Genomic DNA, 20,707 nt, shown 5'->3' on the forward strand with positions numbered 1-20,707 from the left:
TACACAGGCCTCTCACTGCTGTGGACTCTCCCGTTACTGAGCACAGGCTCCAGACGTGCAGGCTCAGCAGCCATGGCTCACGGGTCCAGCCGCTCCGCAGCACGTGGGATCCTCCCGGACTAGGGCATGAACCCGTGTCCCTTGCATCGGCAGGCAGACTCTCAACCACTGCACCACCAGGGAAGCCCACTACACCATTTTATACAAAGGACTTGAGCATCCGCAGATTTTGGTGTCCCTCTCTGTGTGTGTGTGTGTGTGTGTGTGTGTGTGTGTGTGTGTGTGTGTGTGTGTGTGTGTGTGTGTCCTAGAACCAATCCTTTGCAAATACCACAGGATGACTATAATTTGCTTTTGTGGACAGCCTAGATAGGTATCTAAGCTGGTCTACAGCACTTGACTGGGTATTCTAATTTACTAACATCCACAATAATGTTCAGCATCTTTGGTTGTCTCAGTTTATGCCAAGAGTATAATTCTTTCCTTTCTAGGTCTTAACTGAATGAAAGAAAAATCTATAGCTATTATCTTGTTGATCCATCAAAATAATTCTGTGTTTATTTCAGGTAATTTTTAAAGGTAAATTCTTTTTTGTTTTTAATATTCCTAAATCATGCCTTTCAATAGAAATTTGGGGTCAAGATAATAGCACCCCTAGTACCCAGATTATGGTCTCTTATTTATTCCACATTAAAAGGAAAAAGAGGCCCTCAAGGAATGGATAATTCCAGGTCTGGGGTAGGAAAAGTATCAATATAAGGTGAGTCCCAGATCATCTCCTTGTGCCAAAAGCAAGGAAGGTTTTGAAAAGTAACAGCGTCATGTTAAAAGAACACACAGAAGCCACCTTGAAATGGTCACCACTATTAATGATTTGAGCATTAAAAAGAATTATAATAAAAACATCAGGTCAAATGAAATATAAACAAAGAGAATGTTGGAAAAATTAATATCACCATTTGAAGGGCCTATTAAAGTAACTCCTTATTTTAATAATTGGTAAAGAAAGACTGGAATGTCTTTCCAGTAGGAACTGTATTTCATAGTAACAAATAGCCCCAATTGATGAAGGAAGGGATAGCTCCACTTTACAGAATAATGCCACCTAATAATGTTAAAGGAATCCAAAAATCATCATTCTACAACCACTAAAATAATTGTGGTATGGTTATGGCAAGGGTATGGTTATGGTTCCATGTTTAAACTTAGCATTATTACACCAGGTCATCCAGACGTTATTTGTGTCCTGATACGGAGAAACATGAAGTACATAATATTTCCATGATGTAGATTCTAGCCAAAATATTTAACTGCAACCTAGCCTTTAAAACTTACTTCTAGTTTACAGGAAATATAAAGAAGAGAGGAACAAGTCAAATACCACCATGAAGAAGCAACAAGTCTAAAAGATGTGACATTCTGCAAAACAAATGCTACCATCTCTTCAGCAAGTCAGTGTCATGTGGGGAAGTAGGACCTAGATTAAAAGAGACCAGGTGCAATTTGTAGTCCTGTACTAGACTCTAGCTTGAACAAACCAATTGAAATTTCAAGGACGTTTTGGTGGCAACTGGGGAAATTTAAATTTAGATATGGTGTGACTACCAGATAAAATGAAAATGTATTGTTATGAAAACATGTAGAGTCATTAACTAAGCAAACACATTAGAATGTACCAAATACAAGTCTGGTTAAAAAAATACCAAAATGCAAACAAAAATTAAATTCAAAGAAAAAATATTAAAAACAGCAAAGAAAAAGCAAAAATAACATACAAGGGAATCCCCATAAGGTTACAGCTGATTTCTCAGCAGAAACTCAACAGGTCAGAAGGGAGGGGCAGGATATACATAAAGTGATGAAAAGGAAAAACCTACAACCAAGATTACTCTACCCAGCAAGGATCTCTTTCAGATTCTATAGAGAAATCAAAACCTTTACAGACAAGCAAAAGCTACAAGAATTCAGCACCACCAAACCAGCTTTACAACAAATGCTAAAGGAACTTCTCTAAGTGAGAAACACAAGAGAAGAAAAAGACCAAAAAAACAAACCCAAATCAATTAAGAAAATGGTAATAGGCACATACATATTGATAATCACCTTGAATGTAAATGGATTAAACACACCAACCAAGACACAGACTGGCTGAATGGATACGAAAATAAGACCCTTATATATGCTGTCTACAAGAAATCCACTTCATACCTAGGGACACATACAGACCGAAAGTGAGGGGATGGAAAAAGATATTCCATGCAAATGGAAATCACAAGAAAGCTGGAGTAGCAATACTCATATCAGATAAAATAGAGTTTAAAATAAAGACTGTTACAAGAGATAAGGAGGACACTACATAATGATCAAGGGATCAATCCAAGAAGAAAACATAACAATTATAAATATATATGCACCCAACATAGGAGCACCTCAATACATAAGGCAAATGCTAACAGCCATAAAAGGGGAAATCGACAGTAACACAGTAATAGTGGGGGACTTCAACACACCACTTACACCAACAGACAGATCATCCAGACAGAAGATAAATAAGGAAACACAGGCTTTAAATGACACAACAGACCAGATAGACTTAATTGATATTTTTAGGACATTCCACCCATAAGCGGAAGAATACACTTTCTTCTCAAGTGTACATGGAATGTTCTTCAGAATACATCTCATGTTGGTCATAAATCAAGCCTTGGAAAATTTAAGAAAACTGAAATCGTATCAAACATCTTTTCCAACCACAATGCTATGAGATTAGAAATCAATTACAAGAAGAAAACTGTAAAAAACACAAATACATGGAGACTAAACAGTGCACTGCTAAATAATCTAGAGATCACTGAAGAAATCAAAGAAGAAATTTAAAAACACCTAGAAACAAATGACAACAAAAACACAATGATCCAAAGTCTATGGGATGCAGCAAAATCAGTTCTAAGAGGGAAGTTTATAGCAATTCAAGTTCACCTCAAGAAACAAGAAAAATCTCAAATAAACAATCTAACCTTACACCTAAAGCAACTAGAAAAAGAACAAAGAAAACCCAAAATTAGTAGAAGGAAAGAAATCATAAAGATCAGAGCAGAAATAAATGAAAGAGAAATGAAGAAAACAATAGCAAAGATCAATAAAACTAAAAGTCAGTTCTTTGAGAAGATATACAAAACTGATAAACTTTTAGCCAGACTCATCAAGAAAAAAAGGGAGAGGACTCAAATCAATAAAATGAGAAACGAAAAAGGAGAGATTACAGCTGACACCGCAGAAATACAAAGGATCATAAGAGACTACCACAAGCAACTATATGCCAATAAACTGGACTACCTGAAGTAATGGACAAATTCTTGGAAAGGTACAACTTTCCAAGATTGAACCAGGAAGAATTAGAAAATATAAACACACCAATCACAGGTAATGAAATTGAAACTGTAATTAAAATCTTCCAACAAACAAAAGTCCAGGACCAGATGGCGTCACAGGCAAATTCTATCAAACATTTAGAGAACAGTTAATTCCTATCCTTCTCAAACTCTTCCAAAAATTTGTGGAGGGAGGAACACTCCCAAACTCATTCTACAAGGCTACCATCACCCCAATAACAAAACCAGACAAATATCACACACACAAAAAACTTACAGACCAATATCGCTCATGAACATAAATGCAAAAATCCGCAACAAAATACTACCAAACAGAATCCAACAGCACATCAAAAGGATCATACACCATGATCAAGTGGGATTTATCCCAGGGATGCAAGGATTCTTCAATGTATGCAAATCAATCAATGTGATACACCATATTAACAAATTGAAAAATAAAAACCATATGATCATCTCAACAGATGCAGAAAAAGCTTTTGACAAAATGCAACACCCATTTGTGATAAAAACTCTCCAGAAAATGGGCATAGAGGGAAACTACCTCAGGATAATAAAGGCCACATATGACAAACCCACAGCCAACATCATTCTCAATGGTGAAAAACTGAAAACATTTCCTCTAAGAAACAAGACAAGGACGTCCACTCTCACCACTATCATTCAACATAGTATTGGAAGTCCTAGCCTCGGCAATCAGAGAAGAAAAAGAAATAAAAGGAATACAAATTGGAAGAGAAGAAGTAAAACTGTCACTGTTGCTGATGACATGATATTATAAATAGAAAATCCTAAAGATGCCACCAGGAAACTACTAGAACTAATCAATGAATTTGGTAAGGTTGCAGGATACAAAATTAATGCACAGAAATCTCTTGCATTCCTATACACTAACAACGAAAGTTCAGAAAGAGAAATTAAGAAAACAATCCCATTTACCATTGCAACAAAAAGAATAAAATACCTAGGGATAAACCTACCTAAGGAGGCAAAAGACCTGTACTCAGAAAACTATAAAACACTGATGAAAGAAATCAAAGATGACATAAACAGATGGAGTGATATACCATGCTCCTGGATTGGAAGAATCAATATTGTGAAAATGACTATACTACCCAAAGCAATCTACAGGTTCAATGCAATCCCTATCAAATTACCAATGGCATTTTTTACAGAAAAATTTACAAGAAATTTTACAATTTGTATGGAAATACAAAAGACCCCAAATAGCCAAAGCAATCTTGAGAAAGAAAAATGGAGCTGGAGGAATCAGGCTCCCCGACTTCAAACTACACTAAAAAGCTACAGTAATCAAGACAGTATGGTACTGGCACAAAAAGAGAAATACAGATCCATAGAACAGGATAGAAAGCCCAGAGATAAACCCACACACATATGGTCACCTTATCTTTGACAAAGGAGGCAAGAATATACAATGGAAAAAAGACAGCCTCTTCAATAAATAGTGCTGGAAAAACTGGACAACTACATGTAGAAGAATGAAATTAGAATGCCCCCTAACACCATACCCAAAAATAAACTCAAAATGGATTAAAGACCTAAAGGGTAGGATAGGGAGGGTGGAAGGGAGACACAAGAGGGAGGAGATATGGGGATATATGTATATGTATAGCTGATTCACTTTGTTATAAAGCAGAAACTAACGCACCCTTGTAAAGCAATTATACTCCAATAAAGATGTTAAAAATAAAATAAAATAAAATAAATAAATGTAGGGCCAGACACTATAAAACTCTTAGAGGAAAACATAGGCAGAACACTCTATGACATAAACCACAGCAAGATCCTTTTTGACCCACCTCCTAGAGTAATGAAAATAAAAACAAAAATAAACAAATGGGACCAATTAAACTTAAAAGCTTTTGCACAGCAAAGGGAACCATAAACAAGATGAAAAGACAACCCTCCGAATGGGAGAAAATATTTGCAAAAGAAGCAACTGACAAAGGATTAATCTCCAAAATATACAAGCAGCTCATGCAGCTCAATAGGAAAAAAAACAAACAACCCAATCCAAAAATGGGCAGAAGACCTAAATAGACATTTCTCCAAGAAGATATACAGATGGTCAAGAAGCACATGAAAAGCTGCTCAACATCACTAATTATTAGAGAAATGTAAATCAAAACTACAATGAGGTATCACCTCACACCTGTCAGAATGGCCATCACCAAAAAATCTACAAACAATAAATGCTGGAGAGGGTGTGGAGAAAAGAGAATCCTCTTGCACTGTTAGTGGGAATGTAAATTGATACAGCCACTATGGAGAACAGTATGGAGGTTCCTTAAAAAACTAAAAATAGAACTACCTTATGACCCAGCAATACCACTACTGGGCATATACCCTGAGAAAACTATAATTCAAAAGGAATCATGTACCCCAATGTTCATTGCAGCACTATTTACAATAGCCAGTACATGGAAGCAACCTAAATGAATGGATAAAGAAGATGTGGCACATATATACAATGGAATATTACTCAGCCATTAAAAGGAATGAAATTGAGTTATGTGTAGTGAGGTGGATGGACCTAGAGTCTGTCATACAGAGTGAAGTAAGTCATAAAGAGAAAAACAAATACCGTATTGTTAACGCATATATATGGAATATAAAAAAGTGGTACTGATGAACCTAGTGGCAGGGCAGGAATAAAGACACTGACGTAGAAAACGGACTTGAGGACACAGGGGGAGAAGGGGAAGCTGGGACGAAGTGAGAGAGTGGCATGGACATATATACACTACCAAATGTAAAATGGATGGCTAGTGGGAAGCTGCTGCATAGCACAGGGAGATCAAGTTGATGCTTTGTGACGACCTAGAGGGATGGGATAGGGAGGGTGGGAGGGAAGGCTTAAGAGGGAGGGGATATGGGGATGTATGTATACATATAGCCGATTCACTTTGTTGTACAGCAGAGACTAACACAACATTGTAAAGCAATTATACTCCAATGAAGGTGGGGAGAAAAAAAATACCGAAATGCATATGTACATGTGTCTAGAAAAATGTCTGGAATGACATACATTAATGTGTTAAGGGTGGTGATTAATGAGTTGTAGGAATGTGTTTTCATTTTCTTATTTTTGTGTTTCTGCATTTTGTAACTTTCTACAATGCACGGCTCCTGTTTTTATAATAATAGAAATTAAATAAATAACAGGAAGGCTTTAATAAGTTACCTTCCAGCTTTTGGAGGCAACATGTTATAGCTGAAAATATTCTCGACAAAGACTCCGGACATCCGAGTTCTAAATTTGGCTTTGTCACAGCCATTGGGCAAATTACCCAGTGATTCTTCATTCATTAAACTGGAATACCTCACAAATAAGAATAAATAAAATACTAAGTGTGAAACATTTTATAAACTATAAAGTGTGACTATGATATTAGTTATTATATTATTGTACAGACTGCAGGACTAAGAGTCAGCCAGCCACTCTAATTCAGACTCCTTCTAGACTTCCAAATTACACTACTGAAATGTCTTTATCTCAGCACTTCTAGATAGATCGTGGGCTTAGGGTTGCATCACAGACTCTGCTCCCCCTGCCCCCACATCAAAGCTTCCTAGATGACATAACCTTGGTGTATCACAACAATGCCAAAGGGAACTTCTGATGTAGAGAGCCAGCTATTTGCTACCATAGGGACAGCGCACTGTTTTAATTTTCCAGTAAACTTCTCATAACGAATTCCCTTTTGTCAGGACATCTACTGCTTATAAGTTCTATGGTTGCTGCTGCTTCTGAATGCTAGTTTCTTTGCTTCTCATTCTGATTTTCCTCCTTTTGTCTTCTACTTCTCTTTAAGAAATCTGGCTTTCATAACCATCACCAATGAGTGTGTTTCGGTTTTCGTATCAGCGGCAAACAAAGCAATCCCATTATGTGAGATTTAATCTTTGCATATTCCAAGTTTTATTAGTGACCAGTGTTTAAAGCTTGAATCTTTAATTCCCAAGAGAGCTTGTTGCTTCTTTGAACACCAAGGTTTCCAGAAGGCAGGCCTCCAGATAAATGAAGTATTACTGTACATGTTTTTAACATGGTAACATGGTCAAAAGGTAATCATGCATCACAGAGTACCTTTCCTATTTTCCTGATTTCAGCTTCTAAACCCCCAAATCAAATCCTGTAAGTTGTTAAAAGTAAACTCCAGTTTCAATTGGTACCCAACGACAAAAGGACAGCATTAATCAATTTGGCAAAATAGATGAACATATATATACAGTACCTTTTAAAGCTTCCGTTTCTATGTCTACTAATGGCTTTCCCACGTAGGCAATATCGTCTAGATTATAATATAGTTTTTTAATGACTCCATCGTAACGACTAGTGATAGTAACAGAAGCTTTATCACTTTGAACTTCACAGATGCTATCAAACTGAGACACTGTATCTCCTTCTTTTACATACCTAAAAGAAAAAGATGCAAGACACTTTTACATGAGCAATGATAATTACAGATCATCTTAACAATATAAATGCTACACTGAATTAGATCAGTATCCATCGAGCCCAGCATTTGGTCCCAGATAGTATACCAAAGAATGTTTTAGAAGAGACTACAGTGGCTTCCTGAGGCTCTTTGATGCCCCTTCAAGAAATATAAAAAATTTCAAAATAATTAAAAATTCATAGATCTATAATCAAAAATTTTAATTAATTTGTCAGGTTTTCTGCCTCAAATATGAAAAATGTATTTTAAAAGTGTTATTTCCTTTTATTGTCTTAGGCTTTATCAAATTTTAATAGTGCCTATTATTTCTAGAATTAATTTTTTTTTTTTTTTTTTTTTTTTGCGGTACGCGAGCCTCTCACTGTTGCGGCCTCTCCCGTTGCGGAGTGCAAGCTCCGGACGCGCAGGCTCAGCGGCCATGGCACACGGGCCCAGCCGCTCCGCGGCATGTGGGATCCTCCCGGACCGGGGCACGAATCCGTGTCCCCTGCATCGGCAGGCAGACTCTCAACCACTGCGCCACCAGGGAAGCCCTAGAATTAAATTTTAAAAATTGATATCCTCAATATAATTCCTTTTTAATTTCATGAATTTTAGTTTGAGTTCTTAGTCTTTGTTTCTAAGATGGCTAATAAGTTTCAGATTCAGGTTCTTCTGACCTGAGGTCATTGCTCTTTCCTTGATCCCACAATGCAATAGATACAAAATCATAAAGTACATTTATGTTATTATAGTCCTCTTCTAACCTACAAAGCAATTATAATGAGAACTGCAGGGAAAGAATGTTCAGGTGGCTGAATCAGAGTTTTGAAAGGATCTTTAACAGTATACAATTGTGGGAGAGAATCTACTGACTCACCTTAACTGTTACTTCTAGAAATCTTTGAAAATTATTTCAGTACCCAGAGGTGTTTCCTTTTTTTCCAGAAAGGGAAAGAAAGAAAAGGGATAGAAGGATGACTAAGTAAAGAGCTTTTTAATTTTTGTTTCAAGCCTTATTTTTTAACCTTTCAAAAATTATTTTTTGATTCATGTCTTTTGGTTTAATATTGTAACCTTTTCTAAAAATATAGGCAAACTCTCAGGTAATGGTGAGTCAAATGTACTTGCATTCTTACTGAAGTCATTTTCGGTAAAGAGACCTTAGACTACATGATTATTTTAAAATAGTTTGGAAAAAAGCTCTAAGTTCATACATTAAATGCTTTTCAAAACACATGGTCATATCAACTTAATATCTTTTAGAGGCAAATTTCTCTTTTTTAGCTGAAGTGAGGGGTGGGTAGTGAAAAAATTTTTTACATGAGGAAAAAATAATCCTTAATAAATTACATTGAATAAAATGCCATACTGTAGGATGAATTGTGCCACCAGCATATTGGCAACACAAACTAGATTACCTTATTGCTTTAAAAAAATCATATATGTTACAGAAAGAGATGTCTCAATTTAAATAGATTTCTACTTATTTTTATACTTACTTAAAAAAATTTTCAGAATAACTTACCATTCTTTAACAGTTACTTCTCTAATTCCTTCACCAATGTCTGAGAGTTTGAACTGAACAATCTGTCCCTGTAGAGCTTCGAAGACAAATGAGAAATGATCTCATTAAATATGTAATGTATTGCTAATAGACAGATGCTTTGACATCGAAAATTAGAAAATATTCTCAAGCAGAGGCAGAAATTATTTCATTTTTATAGATTTTAAAAAGCATTTTATAATGTTTATAATCTCTTCATTATTCATAACTACCCAAGATTTATATAAATTATTCAGTGACACAGACCTATTGATATTGCCACTGAACTGACATTTTCCTATTTCCAAAATAATGTTCTTTTACAAGGGTATAGGAGGCCCTTCCAACAAATGAGATTTTGCAATAATAGCAATGAACAGAAAATAGAACAAGATATTAGACAAAGGGAGGTTCAGCTGGATCTCCTTGTTGCATGTTATGAAACTATAATAAACATCAATGGCCTGCTCTTAAATCTCTTTTGACTTCATACCACTCTTCTCATTCCCGGTGTCTAAAAATCAGGCAGATCCATACCTAGAAGGCTTGGAAAATTCTTATTCGCTCAAATGATGTTCTACCAACTTCTTAAATTTTAGTCTTCTATTTTCTCTTAGCACTTTTTTTTACTCCTTTTTAAATTTCTACACCCTCTTTGTAACACTTAGATGCCAATGATAATTTATGGTAATTATTCCCAAGACAGAAAGTATGTATGGATCCTCTCACTTTTCCAAATTAACAAATGGCTCCGAAGTGACTGAAGAGCGCTCCTCTATCTTTAAACTACTATTAATCAAAATTGCTTATAAAATATACAACAAGCTGATTAAGGTAGGAAATTTTTCTTTAATAAATATGAGGAGATTAGTAGTTAAGAAATACGAAATACACTTTTGATATGGAGGTCTTAAGCACCTCTTGTTTCCTCTCTAGTAAGTGGGGCCTCTCACAGCCTGCTGCTCAGAGTATAAACTGGAACCTTTCTGAAAAATAGTTTGGCATTAAGAATCAAAAACCTTAAAAAAAAAAAAAAGTCTGTTTCTTTGACTCCGTAGGTAATTTTACTTTTAAGATTTTTTTTTCCTTGAAGAAATACAGAGGTACACGAAGATTTCTGCTCAGGAAGAGTTATCATAGAGTTATAATAAAGAATTGGAAACCAACTGAAGTAATCAAAAATGGCAAGTAAGTACACCATGTCACCTCTATACAAAGCAATATTATGCAAGGACCAGCATGTGAAAGGGCATGGGAATATGATACTATGCAGCCTGGTTAGGGAATGACAAACACTTCCGTACAGCTGAGGATAGGCTACGTGGCAAGAAATAAGCCCAGATTTAAGGCTTTGTGCCATGATGAGGTGAGGTGTTTGGAACATATCCTAGAGGTAATTAGGAACCAGTGGTAAATAATTATGGTCATTAATTCTTTGCAGCTGTTCCCATTAGCGGTACAGTTTATCTTACCACTAGTTAAATCTACACTGGCCCATGACTTGTTTTGACCAATAGAGTACAGCAGAAGTAAAGTTGTAGGTTCTGGAGCGCAAGCCTCACAGGACCTCACAGCCTCCACTTTCTCCCTCTTGGAATGTGCCTTGAGATCCCCATATAAAGAAGCTGTTCTAGTCTACTGGAGGATGAGAGACACCACATGGAGGAGAAATGAGATGCCGCAGCTAAAAACCAGCACCAACTGTCAGACACATGTGTAAGACCATCTTGGACCTTCTGACCCAGATGACCTTGTAGCTGAATCCAGTCACATTAGTGAGCCCAGGTGAAACCAGCAGAGGAGCCACCCGACCAACCCACCCCCAGAATCCTGAGGAACAATAAATCATTGCTCCTTTAAGGCACTAAGTTGTGGGGAAGGTTATTATTCAGCAATAGTTGGCTGATAGGAGTCCCATCTACAATTTCAGACCTATAACTTTATATCTATAATTTTAGAGAAAAATATCTCTGGCAGGAATGTGATGGAAAGGACTGGGGGAGGGGTGGCAGAGAAAGCAGTTAGGAGGCTATTGTAGGTAAGAAACTGAAGTATAGAACTTAATATATTTAAATATTTTCAAAGCTGTCTGAAAAGGCGAAGACAGATTTAAAAACATTTAAGATGTAATATTACCATATCTTGGTAATCAACGTGATGTGAGACAAGTATCGAGATGGCTTCAGGTTTCTAGCCTAACTGTTTACTGAGTTAGGGAAGAATTGGAAGAGGGTGTATCCCAAGTATGTAGAACAGTGCCTTGGGATTTGCTCTCACAAGAATACAAAGTTGGATACTATGTTACTCCCATTTTCCAAATGATGAAACAGAGAGAAATTAAGTAACTTGGGTCAGGTTACACAGCTAGTAACCCAAAGCTCCTTAAGTGTTTAGACACTAGGGTAGGAAGTTGGAGTTTCTGCTTGAATGGCCTCTATTTTCTCTGAGAAGTAAAGAGAAAAGATCAACTTTTGAAAATAGAAATCTTTTTTTTTTTTTTAATGGTGAAGATAAGGTTTACATATCTTAGGGTGATGAGGAAGAAGACATATACAAGGCATGGAAGGACTAATTGATCTCAGGGGTTGGATCCGCCTGGAATTCCGTTATTCTTCATCACTAGCACAGACTAAGGCACTATGTATCTGTCAAAAGCTTAACGTTGTAACGGAAGTCTAGGGTTCTTTACCAGGGTTCTAAATAGAACATCAGGAAAAAAAAAAGTTTTAGTGCCTTTGCCAAATCTAATACTTAAGTCTCAAGTTCTTTGCAAGGTAGAAAAAGTTGGGGGAAATGTAATTAAGTGGTAAAAGCCAGAGAACTTTGTATTTACACAAGCACCTCATCACACTATCTTAACATGACAGATTAAGTGCCTCATCCAAAAAACAGTAATACAGTGAGTACAAGGATACAATCTACTAAGTCAACAATTTAATCTAAGTCATATCAATGCTGACTGTTGCACTTAGGTAAGTCATATGATAAAGAACAGAGGGCCCAAGAGAACCCAGTCCCAGCATTATGAAGACACAAGTATTAAGGGAAAGTATGTGAAAGGGGAGTGGGTGCAAAAAAAAGAAAAGAAAATGAGAATTGGATAGATGTGGGGAGAGCAAGGAGGGCCAGGCTAGAAGCAAAAGGTCAACTTTTTTACTTTGATAAGTCTTCAGTTACTGAATAAATATAAAACACTATGCTGTACAGGCTATTCTGAGATTATACTTACCAGCAGTTGTTTTCAGCAGCTGATGTGGATGATTATACTTGAATGAAGGATAACCAAAGAAAGACACATAGTTTGGTTTCAAAACATGAGTATTACCACATGTTTGAAAGTAGCGGACACAACTCTAGAGATGGGAAAACAAAACAGTAAAAGGTTTTATAAATGATCTTAATGGCGTATCTCTAAGTATATACTGAATTTCAAGTCTATTCTAAAAGTAGAACAATCATTATCACGATATAAACAATATGAAATTAGGCTGAAATCAGAACACTTGGCATCAGTGACAAGTTTCTGGTTAAGGAAACAAAGGAATTCAAACCCTAGCACACAGAATATTTTCTTGTTCTTTTGTTTATTTATTTATTTTGGCCATGCCGCGAGGCATGAGGTATCTTAGTTCCCCAACCAGGGATTGAACCTGTGCCCCCTGCAGTGGAAGCAGGGAGTCCTAACCACTGGATCGCCAGGGAATTCCCTTGTTTAGTAAAATTATATCCTGATTTGTCCACATGCTTATGATCCTTGCCTAAAATTCCCTACGGAAGTAAAAAAGTTTTAACAATGTTTTCTATATAAACACAACAGCCTGTAGGTGTATTTGAGTCATTAAAGGCTTCCTGAAATAAAACAACTAAAGAATTCAAAAGTGACTGCTAGCAGGCTTCCCTGGTGGCGCAGTGGTTAAGAATCCACCCGCCAATGCAGGGGACACGGGTCTGGGAAGATCCCACATGCGGTGGAGCAACTAAGCCTGTGTGCCACACTACTGAAGCCCATGCTCTAGAGCCCGCAAGCCACAACTACTGAAGCCCGCGTGCCTACAGCCTGTGCTCCGCAACAAGAGAAGCCACCGCAATGAGAAGCCCACGCACCACAATGAAGAGTAGACCCCGCTCGCCGTGAAAGCCTGAGTGCAGCAACGAAGACCCAACGCAGCCAAAAATAAATAAATAAATAATCACTTCTTTATTCTTAAAAAAAAGTGACTCCTTTAGCATCTAAAGACACTGAAAAACACACATAGTATTGTCCTCAAAGGTTTTCTTATCACAATTTATAGATGACTCTTTAGATTTAACTATTGATATTTTATATAAAATCCTAATATAATAAAATACAATGTTACAGAAATAAGTAAGACTGAATGTATTTCATTTGGTATATCAAAACCTAAGTGTGTGAAAGGTACAATATTTTATTTTGAAAGTTAACATTTCAATGTTATTAATACCTGATAAACTACATCACACTCTTTTTAAAAAAAATTATACAATTTTTAAAGGTTACAGTCCATTTACAGTTCTTACAAAATTTTGGCTATATTCCCCATGCTGTACAATACAACCTTGAGCCTATCTTACACCCATAAGTTTGTATCTCCCACACCGTCACCCCTATATTGCCCTCCCTCCTACTGGAAACCACTAGCTTGTTCTCTATCTGTGAGTCTGCTGCTTTTTTGTTCTATTCACTAGTTTGTTGTATTTTTTAGATTTCACACATAAGTGATTACATACAGTACTTTTCTTTCTCTGACTTACTTCACTTAGCATAATGCTTTTCAAGTCCATTCATGTTGCTGCAAATGGCAAAATTTCATTCTTTTTTATGACTGAATAGTATTCCATTACATACATATAGATAGATACATAAATATATGTATGTATATCACATCTTCTTGATCCATTCATCTGTTGATGGGCACTTAGGTTGCTTCCATATCTTGGTAATTGTAAATAATGCTGCTATGAACATTACGGTGCATATATCTTTTCAAATTAGTGTTTTGTTTTTTTTGGATATGTACCCAGGAGTGGCATTGCTGGGTCATATGGTAGTTCTATTTTTAGTTTTTTGGAGAAACCTCCATACTGTTTTCCACAGTGGCTGCACCAATTTACATTTCCACCAACAGTATACAAGGGTTCCCTTTTCTCCACAACCTTGCCAACGTTTGTTATTGGTGTTCTTTTTGATGATAGCCATTTTGACAGGTGTGAGGTGATATCTCATTGTGGTTTTAGTTTGCATTTGCCTGATGATAAGTGGTGTTGAGCATCTTTCATGTGCCTGTTGGCCATCTGCATTTCTTCTTTGAAAAAATGTCCATACAATTCTGCCCATTTTTTAATGTTGAGTTGTATGATTTGCCTTGATCAAATTTATCAAAGGGAGCAGTGGAAGGAGCTCAAGGACCAAACTGTTGATGACTGTAAATGTCAAATTAAGGAGTCTGAACTCATACATTATGGGTTATTGAAGAAAAAGGATTAATCGTCCAACAAACGAAAGTCCAGGACCAGATGGCTTCACAGGTGAATTCTATCAAACATTTAGAGAAGAGCTAACACTGATCCTTCTCAAACTCTTCCAAAAAATTGCAGAGGAAGGAACACTCCCAAACTCATTCTATGAGATCACTATTACCCTGATACCAAAACCAGACAAAGATACTACAAAAAAACAAAATTACAGACCAATATCACTGATGAATATATAGGCAAAAATCCTCAACAAAATACTGGCAAACAGAATCCAACGACACATTAAAAGGATCATACACCATGATCAAGTGGGATTTATCCCAGGGATGCAAGGATTCTTCAATATACTCAAATCAATCAATGTGATACACCATATTAACAAATTGAAGATTAAAACCATATGATCATCTCAATAGATGCAGAAAAGCTTTTGACAAAATTCAACACCAATTTATGATAAAAACTCTCCAGAAAGTGGGTATACAGGGAACCTACCTCAACATAATAAAGGCCATATATGACAAACCCATAGCAAACATCATTCTCAATGGTGAAAAACTGAAAGTATTTCCTCTAAGAAAAGGAACAAGACAAGGATGTCCACTCTCACCACTATTATTCAACATAGTTTTGGAAGTCCTAGCCACGGCAATCAGAGAAGAAAAAGAAATAAAAGGAATATTGGAAAAGAAATTGGAAAAGAAGAAGTAAGACTGTCACTGTTTGCAGGTGACATGATACTATACATAGAGAATCCTAAAGATGCCACCAGAAAACTACTAGAGCTAATCAATGAATTTGGTAAAGTAGCAGGATACAAAATTAATGCAAAGAAATCTCTTGCATTCCTATACACTAATGATGAAAAATCTGAAAGAGAAATTAAGGAAACACTCCCACTTACCACTGCAACAAAAAGAATAAAATACCTAGGAATAAACCTGCCTAGGGAGACAAAAGACCTGTATGCAGAAAATTATAAGACACTGATGAAAGAAATTAAAGATGATACCAACAGACAGAGAGATATACCATGTTCTTGGATTGCAAGAAGCAATATTGTGAAAATGACTATACTACCCAAAGCAATCTACAGATTCAATGCAATCCCTATCAAATTACCAATGGCATTTTTTACAGAACTAGAACAAAAAAATCTTAAAATTTGTATGGAGACACAAAAGACCCCGAATAGCCAAAGCAGTCTTGAGGGATAAAAATGGAGCTGGAGGAATCAGACTCCCTGAGTTCAGACTACAAAGCTACAGTCATCAAGACAATATGCTACTGGCACAAAAACAGAAACATAGATCAATGGAACAAGATAGAAAGCCCAGAGATAAACCCACACACATACGGTCATCTTATCTTTGATAAAGGTAGCAAGAATATACAGTGGAGAAAAGACAGCATCTTCAATAAGTGGTGCTGGGAAAACTGGACAGCTACATGTAAAAGAATGAAATTAGAACACTCCCTAACACCATACACAAAAATAAACTCAAAATGGATTTGAGACCTTAATGTAAGACCGGACACTATAAAACTCTAAGAGGAAAACATAGGAAGAGCACTCTTTGACATAAATCACAGCAAGATCTTTTTGGATCCACCTCCTAGAGTAATGGAAATAAAAACAAAATTAAACAAATGGGACCTAATGAAACTTAAAAGCTTTTGCACAGCAAAGGAAACCATAAACAAGACAAAAAGACAACCTTCAGAATGGGAGAAAATATTTGCCAATGAACCAACAGACAAAGGATTAATCTCCAAAATATATAAACAGCTCATACAGCTCAATATTAAAAAAATAAACAACCCAATCCAAAAATGGGCAGAAGACCTAAATAGACATTTCTCCAAAGAAGACATACAGATGGCCAAGAAGCACATGAAAAGCTGTTCAACATCACTAATTATTAGAGAAATGCAAATCAAAACTACAATGAGGTATCACCTCACACCAGTTAGAATGGGCATCATCAGAAAATCTACAAATAACAAATGCTGGAGAGGGTGTGGAGAAAACGGAACCCTATTGCACTGTTGGTGGGAATGTAAATTGATACAGCCACTATGGAGAACAGTATAGAGGTTCCTTAAAAAAGTAAAAATAGAATTACCATATGATCCAGCAATCCCACTACTGGGTATATACCCAGAGAAAACCATAATTCAACAAGACACATGCACCTCAATGTTCATTGCAGCACTATTTACAATAGCCAGGTCATGGAAGCAAACTAAATGCCCAAAGATAAAGAAGTGTGGTACATGTATACAATGGAATATTACTCAGCCATAAAAAGGAACGAAATTGGGTCATTTGTTGAGACGTGGCTGGATCTAGAGACTGTCATACAGAGTGAAGTAAGTCAGAAAGAGAAAAACAAATATCGTATATTAACGCGTATATGTGGAACATAGAAAAATGGTACAGGTGAACCGGTTTGCAGGGCAGAAATTGAGACACAGATGTAGAGAACAACCATATGGACACCAAGGGGGGAAAGCGGTGGGGCGGTGGGGATGGTGGTGTGATGAATTGGAAGATTGGGATTGACATGTACACACTGATGTGTATAAAATGGATGACTAATAAGAACTTGCTGTATAAAAAAATAAATAAAATGAAAGCATAAAAAAAGAAATTAATCTAGGGGTGTGTGTGCGTTAGATTATAACAGGTAAAGCTTGGAGAGAAAGGACAAAGTTAAGGAACAATTATTGTATTTGAGGCATGAAATGACAGGCTCCTGTCTGAGAAGATTTAAAGTAGAAAAAGAAAGCAAGCAACATAAGTGCAATAGGCATTATGTGATAAATAGCGATTGAGTGGCTATTAAGAGAAAGCTAAAACACATTAGTGAAGGTGCCGACTAAAGGTATAAAAAGGAAAACAGAAGGATAAAAATGGAAGGGAGGGGCTTTGCTGGTGGCACAGTGGTTAAGAATCTACACAGGTTCGAGCCCTGTTGCGGGAAGATCCCACATGCTGCAGAGCAACTAAGCCCGTGCGCCACAACTACTGAGCCTGTGCTCTAGAGCCTGTGAGCCACAACTACTAAGCCCACGTGCCTAGAGCCCGTGCTCCGCAACAAGAGAAGCCACCGCAATGAGAAGCCTGCGCACTGCAACTAAAGAGTAGCCCCCGCTCGTCACAACTAGAGAAAGCCCACGCACAGCAATGAAGACCCCACGCAGCCAAAAATAAATAGATAAATAAATTTATTTTAAAAAAATGGAAGGGAGAAGGAGAAAAAGATAATTTTTCAAGTATGAAAGACATTGTCTTCTACAAACAACACACAAAAAAATACAAAGTAATGAAAAGGTGGTTTAGCAGATTCACATAATAAGGAAATAAATTAGTAATAATTCAGCAGGCAGTTGTTGAGCATACCTAAAGACAGGATTGTTCTGTGCTCGAGAATTCAAAGCTAAATAAGATGTAGAATACAGTCTCTGAATTCAAATTGCTTACACTTTACTGCAGGAAGACAGACAAAATAGAAAAATTCAAGATAATACGGTAAGTTAATCAAGAGTCAAATGCATGATGCCGTAGGGGAGTATAAACACAACATAATAAGGCTTTCTTAATAATTTACTATAGGTGATAAGACCTCTTGTTGCTTATGATTTTTTATAACATATGGAAAAAATAAACTTTTTTTTACTGAGTCGTTCAACAAATGTTTATTGAGTACCTACTATGTGCCAGGCATTTAGGATTAGAGAACAAAATTGATGTGATTCCTTCCCTTATGGAAGGTATAGTCCATACTGTGAAAGATAAAAGCAAGTAAACAGATGATTACAACAGTGTTATAATGGGGGAGATAGTGTTAAGAAAACACAAAGGAGGGAACCTATCTGGAGAAAGTGAAGTAAGACCTAAGGATGAGTAGGAGTCACCCAGGGGGTGAGATGTGTTGCAGAGAAGTCTATAGGGGAGTAAGGCAAGAGTCTTTAAAGCAGAGGAAATAGACGTGCAAAGGTCTGGAGTCAAGAGAGAGAAAACAGCCTGTGTTCAATTAACTGAAATTGTTCAATATACTTCTAGCGTAGTTTAGTGTGAGCTAAGGTTGAAGTGTCAGAGTGGGGACTGGGTAGTTAGGTTTTAGCAAGGAATGAAGCTGGAGAGTTTGGAAGGATCCAGATCATATATTGCTTCATAGTCATTTGAATTCTGAACATTTTGCTGAGAGCAGTTTTAAGCAAGGAAATGACATTCTCAAATTTGTGTCCTACTTTATAAGATCACTCTGGCTACACTATGGAGAACGGGTTAGAGAGGCACAAGATTAGAGGCAGAAAGTCCAACTTAGAAGGTCCAGGATATCTGCAGCTGGAGACAGCTTGGAGAAAAATGACTAGATTTTTGAGATTTACAGGCTAGAATCAAGAGAAACAGGTTTGAGGGTTTAGTTCCAGAGCCTAGAGTCTGATGTTCCTCAGAGACATTATAACAGTCACTGTGAGGTGGCTAAAGGCTAGTCCTTCCAAGCTCCCTTGTGCTAGCAGTGGCCATGTAACACAGTTCTAGCCAGTGCGTCTGGATGGTACCACCACTTCCTCCTTACTGCCCTGAATACAAAGTTGTGGCAGCCCTCTTGTGACCCTGAGCGAAAGGCCAAAGGAATTGCTAAAATGACAACCCTGATAATGATAAGCTACTTAATCAATCCCAGCTGCCATCTAACTTTCAGATGCTTTGTATACACGGATACTTGATTTCCTACTTATCGGTTGGGTTTACTACTTACAGCTGAAAAACACCTAAACTACATGCAATTTGAAGATTTCCAGGATAGTGAGATACATGGGTCTGCAGTAAAGCTGGCTGGAAGACTGGGGAACTTCAGGAATCATCAGCATATAAATGGCAACTAAATTTGAAGAAGTGGATGAGGTAACCCTGGAAGCGCAAGAAGCACAGAGAGGGGCAAAGTCAGAACCCTTAAAAACACCAATATTTAAAAGTTAGGCAAGGAAAGAGGAGGAGGTTGGGATAAAGTGTTCAAAGATGTAGGAAAAAGAATACCAGGAAGCTGGTGTCACAGAAGCCAAGCATGGAGAGCTTTCCAAAGAAGGGAGGCCAATACCCACTAAGGTGCTGCTGAGAAGAGCTTTCTTCTCTTGGTTACCTCCTACTTAGCTTTCACAAATCTCAAATTATACAGTATCCTCTGGGAACTCTCTGACCCCCCAAGATCCCTCCTATGTGTCTCTGTAGCTCTAGGCACTTGTTCCATCTTCTCATGCTGTGCTGTAATTGCTTGTCTTGTCTATCTCTGCCTTTCTTCCCCGTGCCACACCACAAGGCTGTAATTAAACCCTGAGGGGGCAGAAATCAGTGTCTGTCTTATTCATATTTGCACCCCCAATTCCTAGCACAGTACCTGGTACATAGCAGGCTCTTGGAAGGTTTTGTAAGATCAGGGGCCCAACACTGTAGGAAAATTCTGAAGAGGGGACCCAGGAAGAAAAAAGCTATGCAAATAGGATGAAACACTATGATTATTGGGATGTTAATCGTTTGGTGCTAGAAGACTGTATGAAAGGGGAGAAATGAAGGAAAAATGGTGGTGGGTCTTAGCTCTGGTGATTTAAAAGGTTGGAAAGATACTGGTGCAAATGTAGGAGATAGGTTTAAACCCAAAGAACAAAGTTCGAGCCTCTCAGCTGCTTGGAGGCAAGGACCTATGGTGTTACGCTTTCCTTGCCCAGTCTCTTTCTCTAGACTGTAAATTCCTTGAGGGCAGGGGTCGTATTATCAGTGTCTGAAACTAAGGGGTGCTCAA

General features: G+C 37.2%; 1 protein-coding gene across 1 annotated transcript in view; it reads right to left on the reverse strand.

Moving 5' to 3' along the window:
• DBT (dihydrolipoamide branched chain transacylase E2) overlaps window positions 1–20,707 on the reverse strand; it is a 43,872-nt gene that overhangs the window by 22,697 nt on the left and 468 nt on the right. The window contains exons 2-4 of the mRNA XM_067727025.1: window positions 12,631–12,754; window positions 9,384–9,459; window positions 7,652–7,833 (exon numbers count right to left, since the gene is read on the reverse strand). Of these exons, the coding sequence (XP_067583126.1) occupies window positions 7,652–7,833; window positions 9,384–9,459; window positions 12,631–12,754 (382 nt within the window). The remainder of the gene's footprint in view (window positions 1–7,651; window positions 7,834–9,383; window positions 9,460–12,630; window positions 12,755–20,707) is intronic.

This window comes from Pseudorca crassidens, chromosome 2, assembly GCF_039906515.1.
Source record: "Pseudorca crassidens isolate mPseCra1 chromosome 2, mPseCra1.hap1, whole genome shotgun sequence".
Taxonomy (NCBI): Eukaryota; Metazoa; Chordata; class Mammalia; order Artiodactyla; family Delphinidae; genus Pseudorca; species Pseudorca crassidens.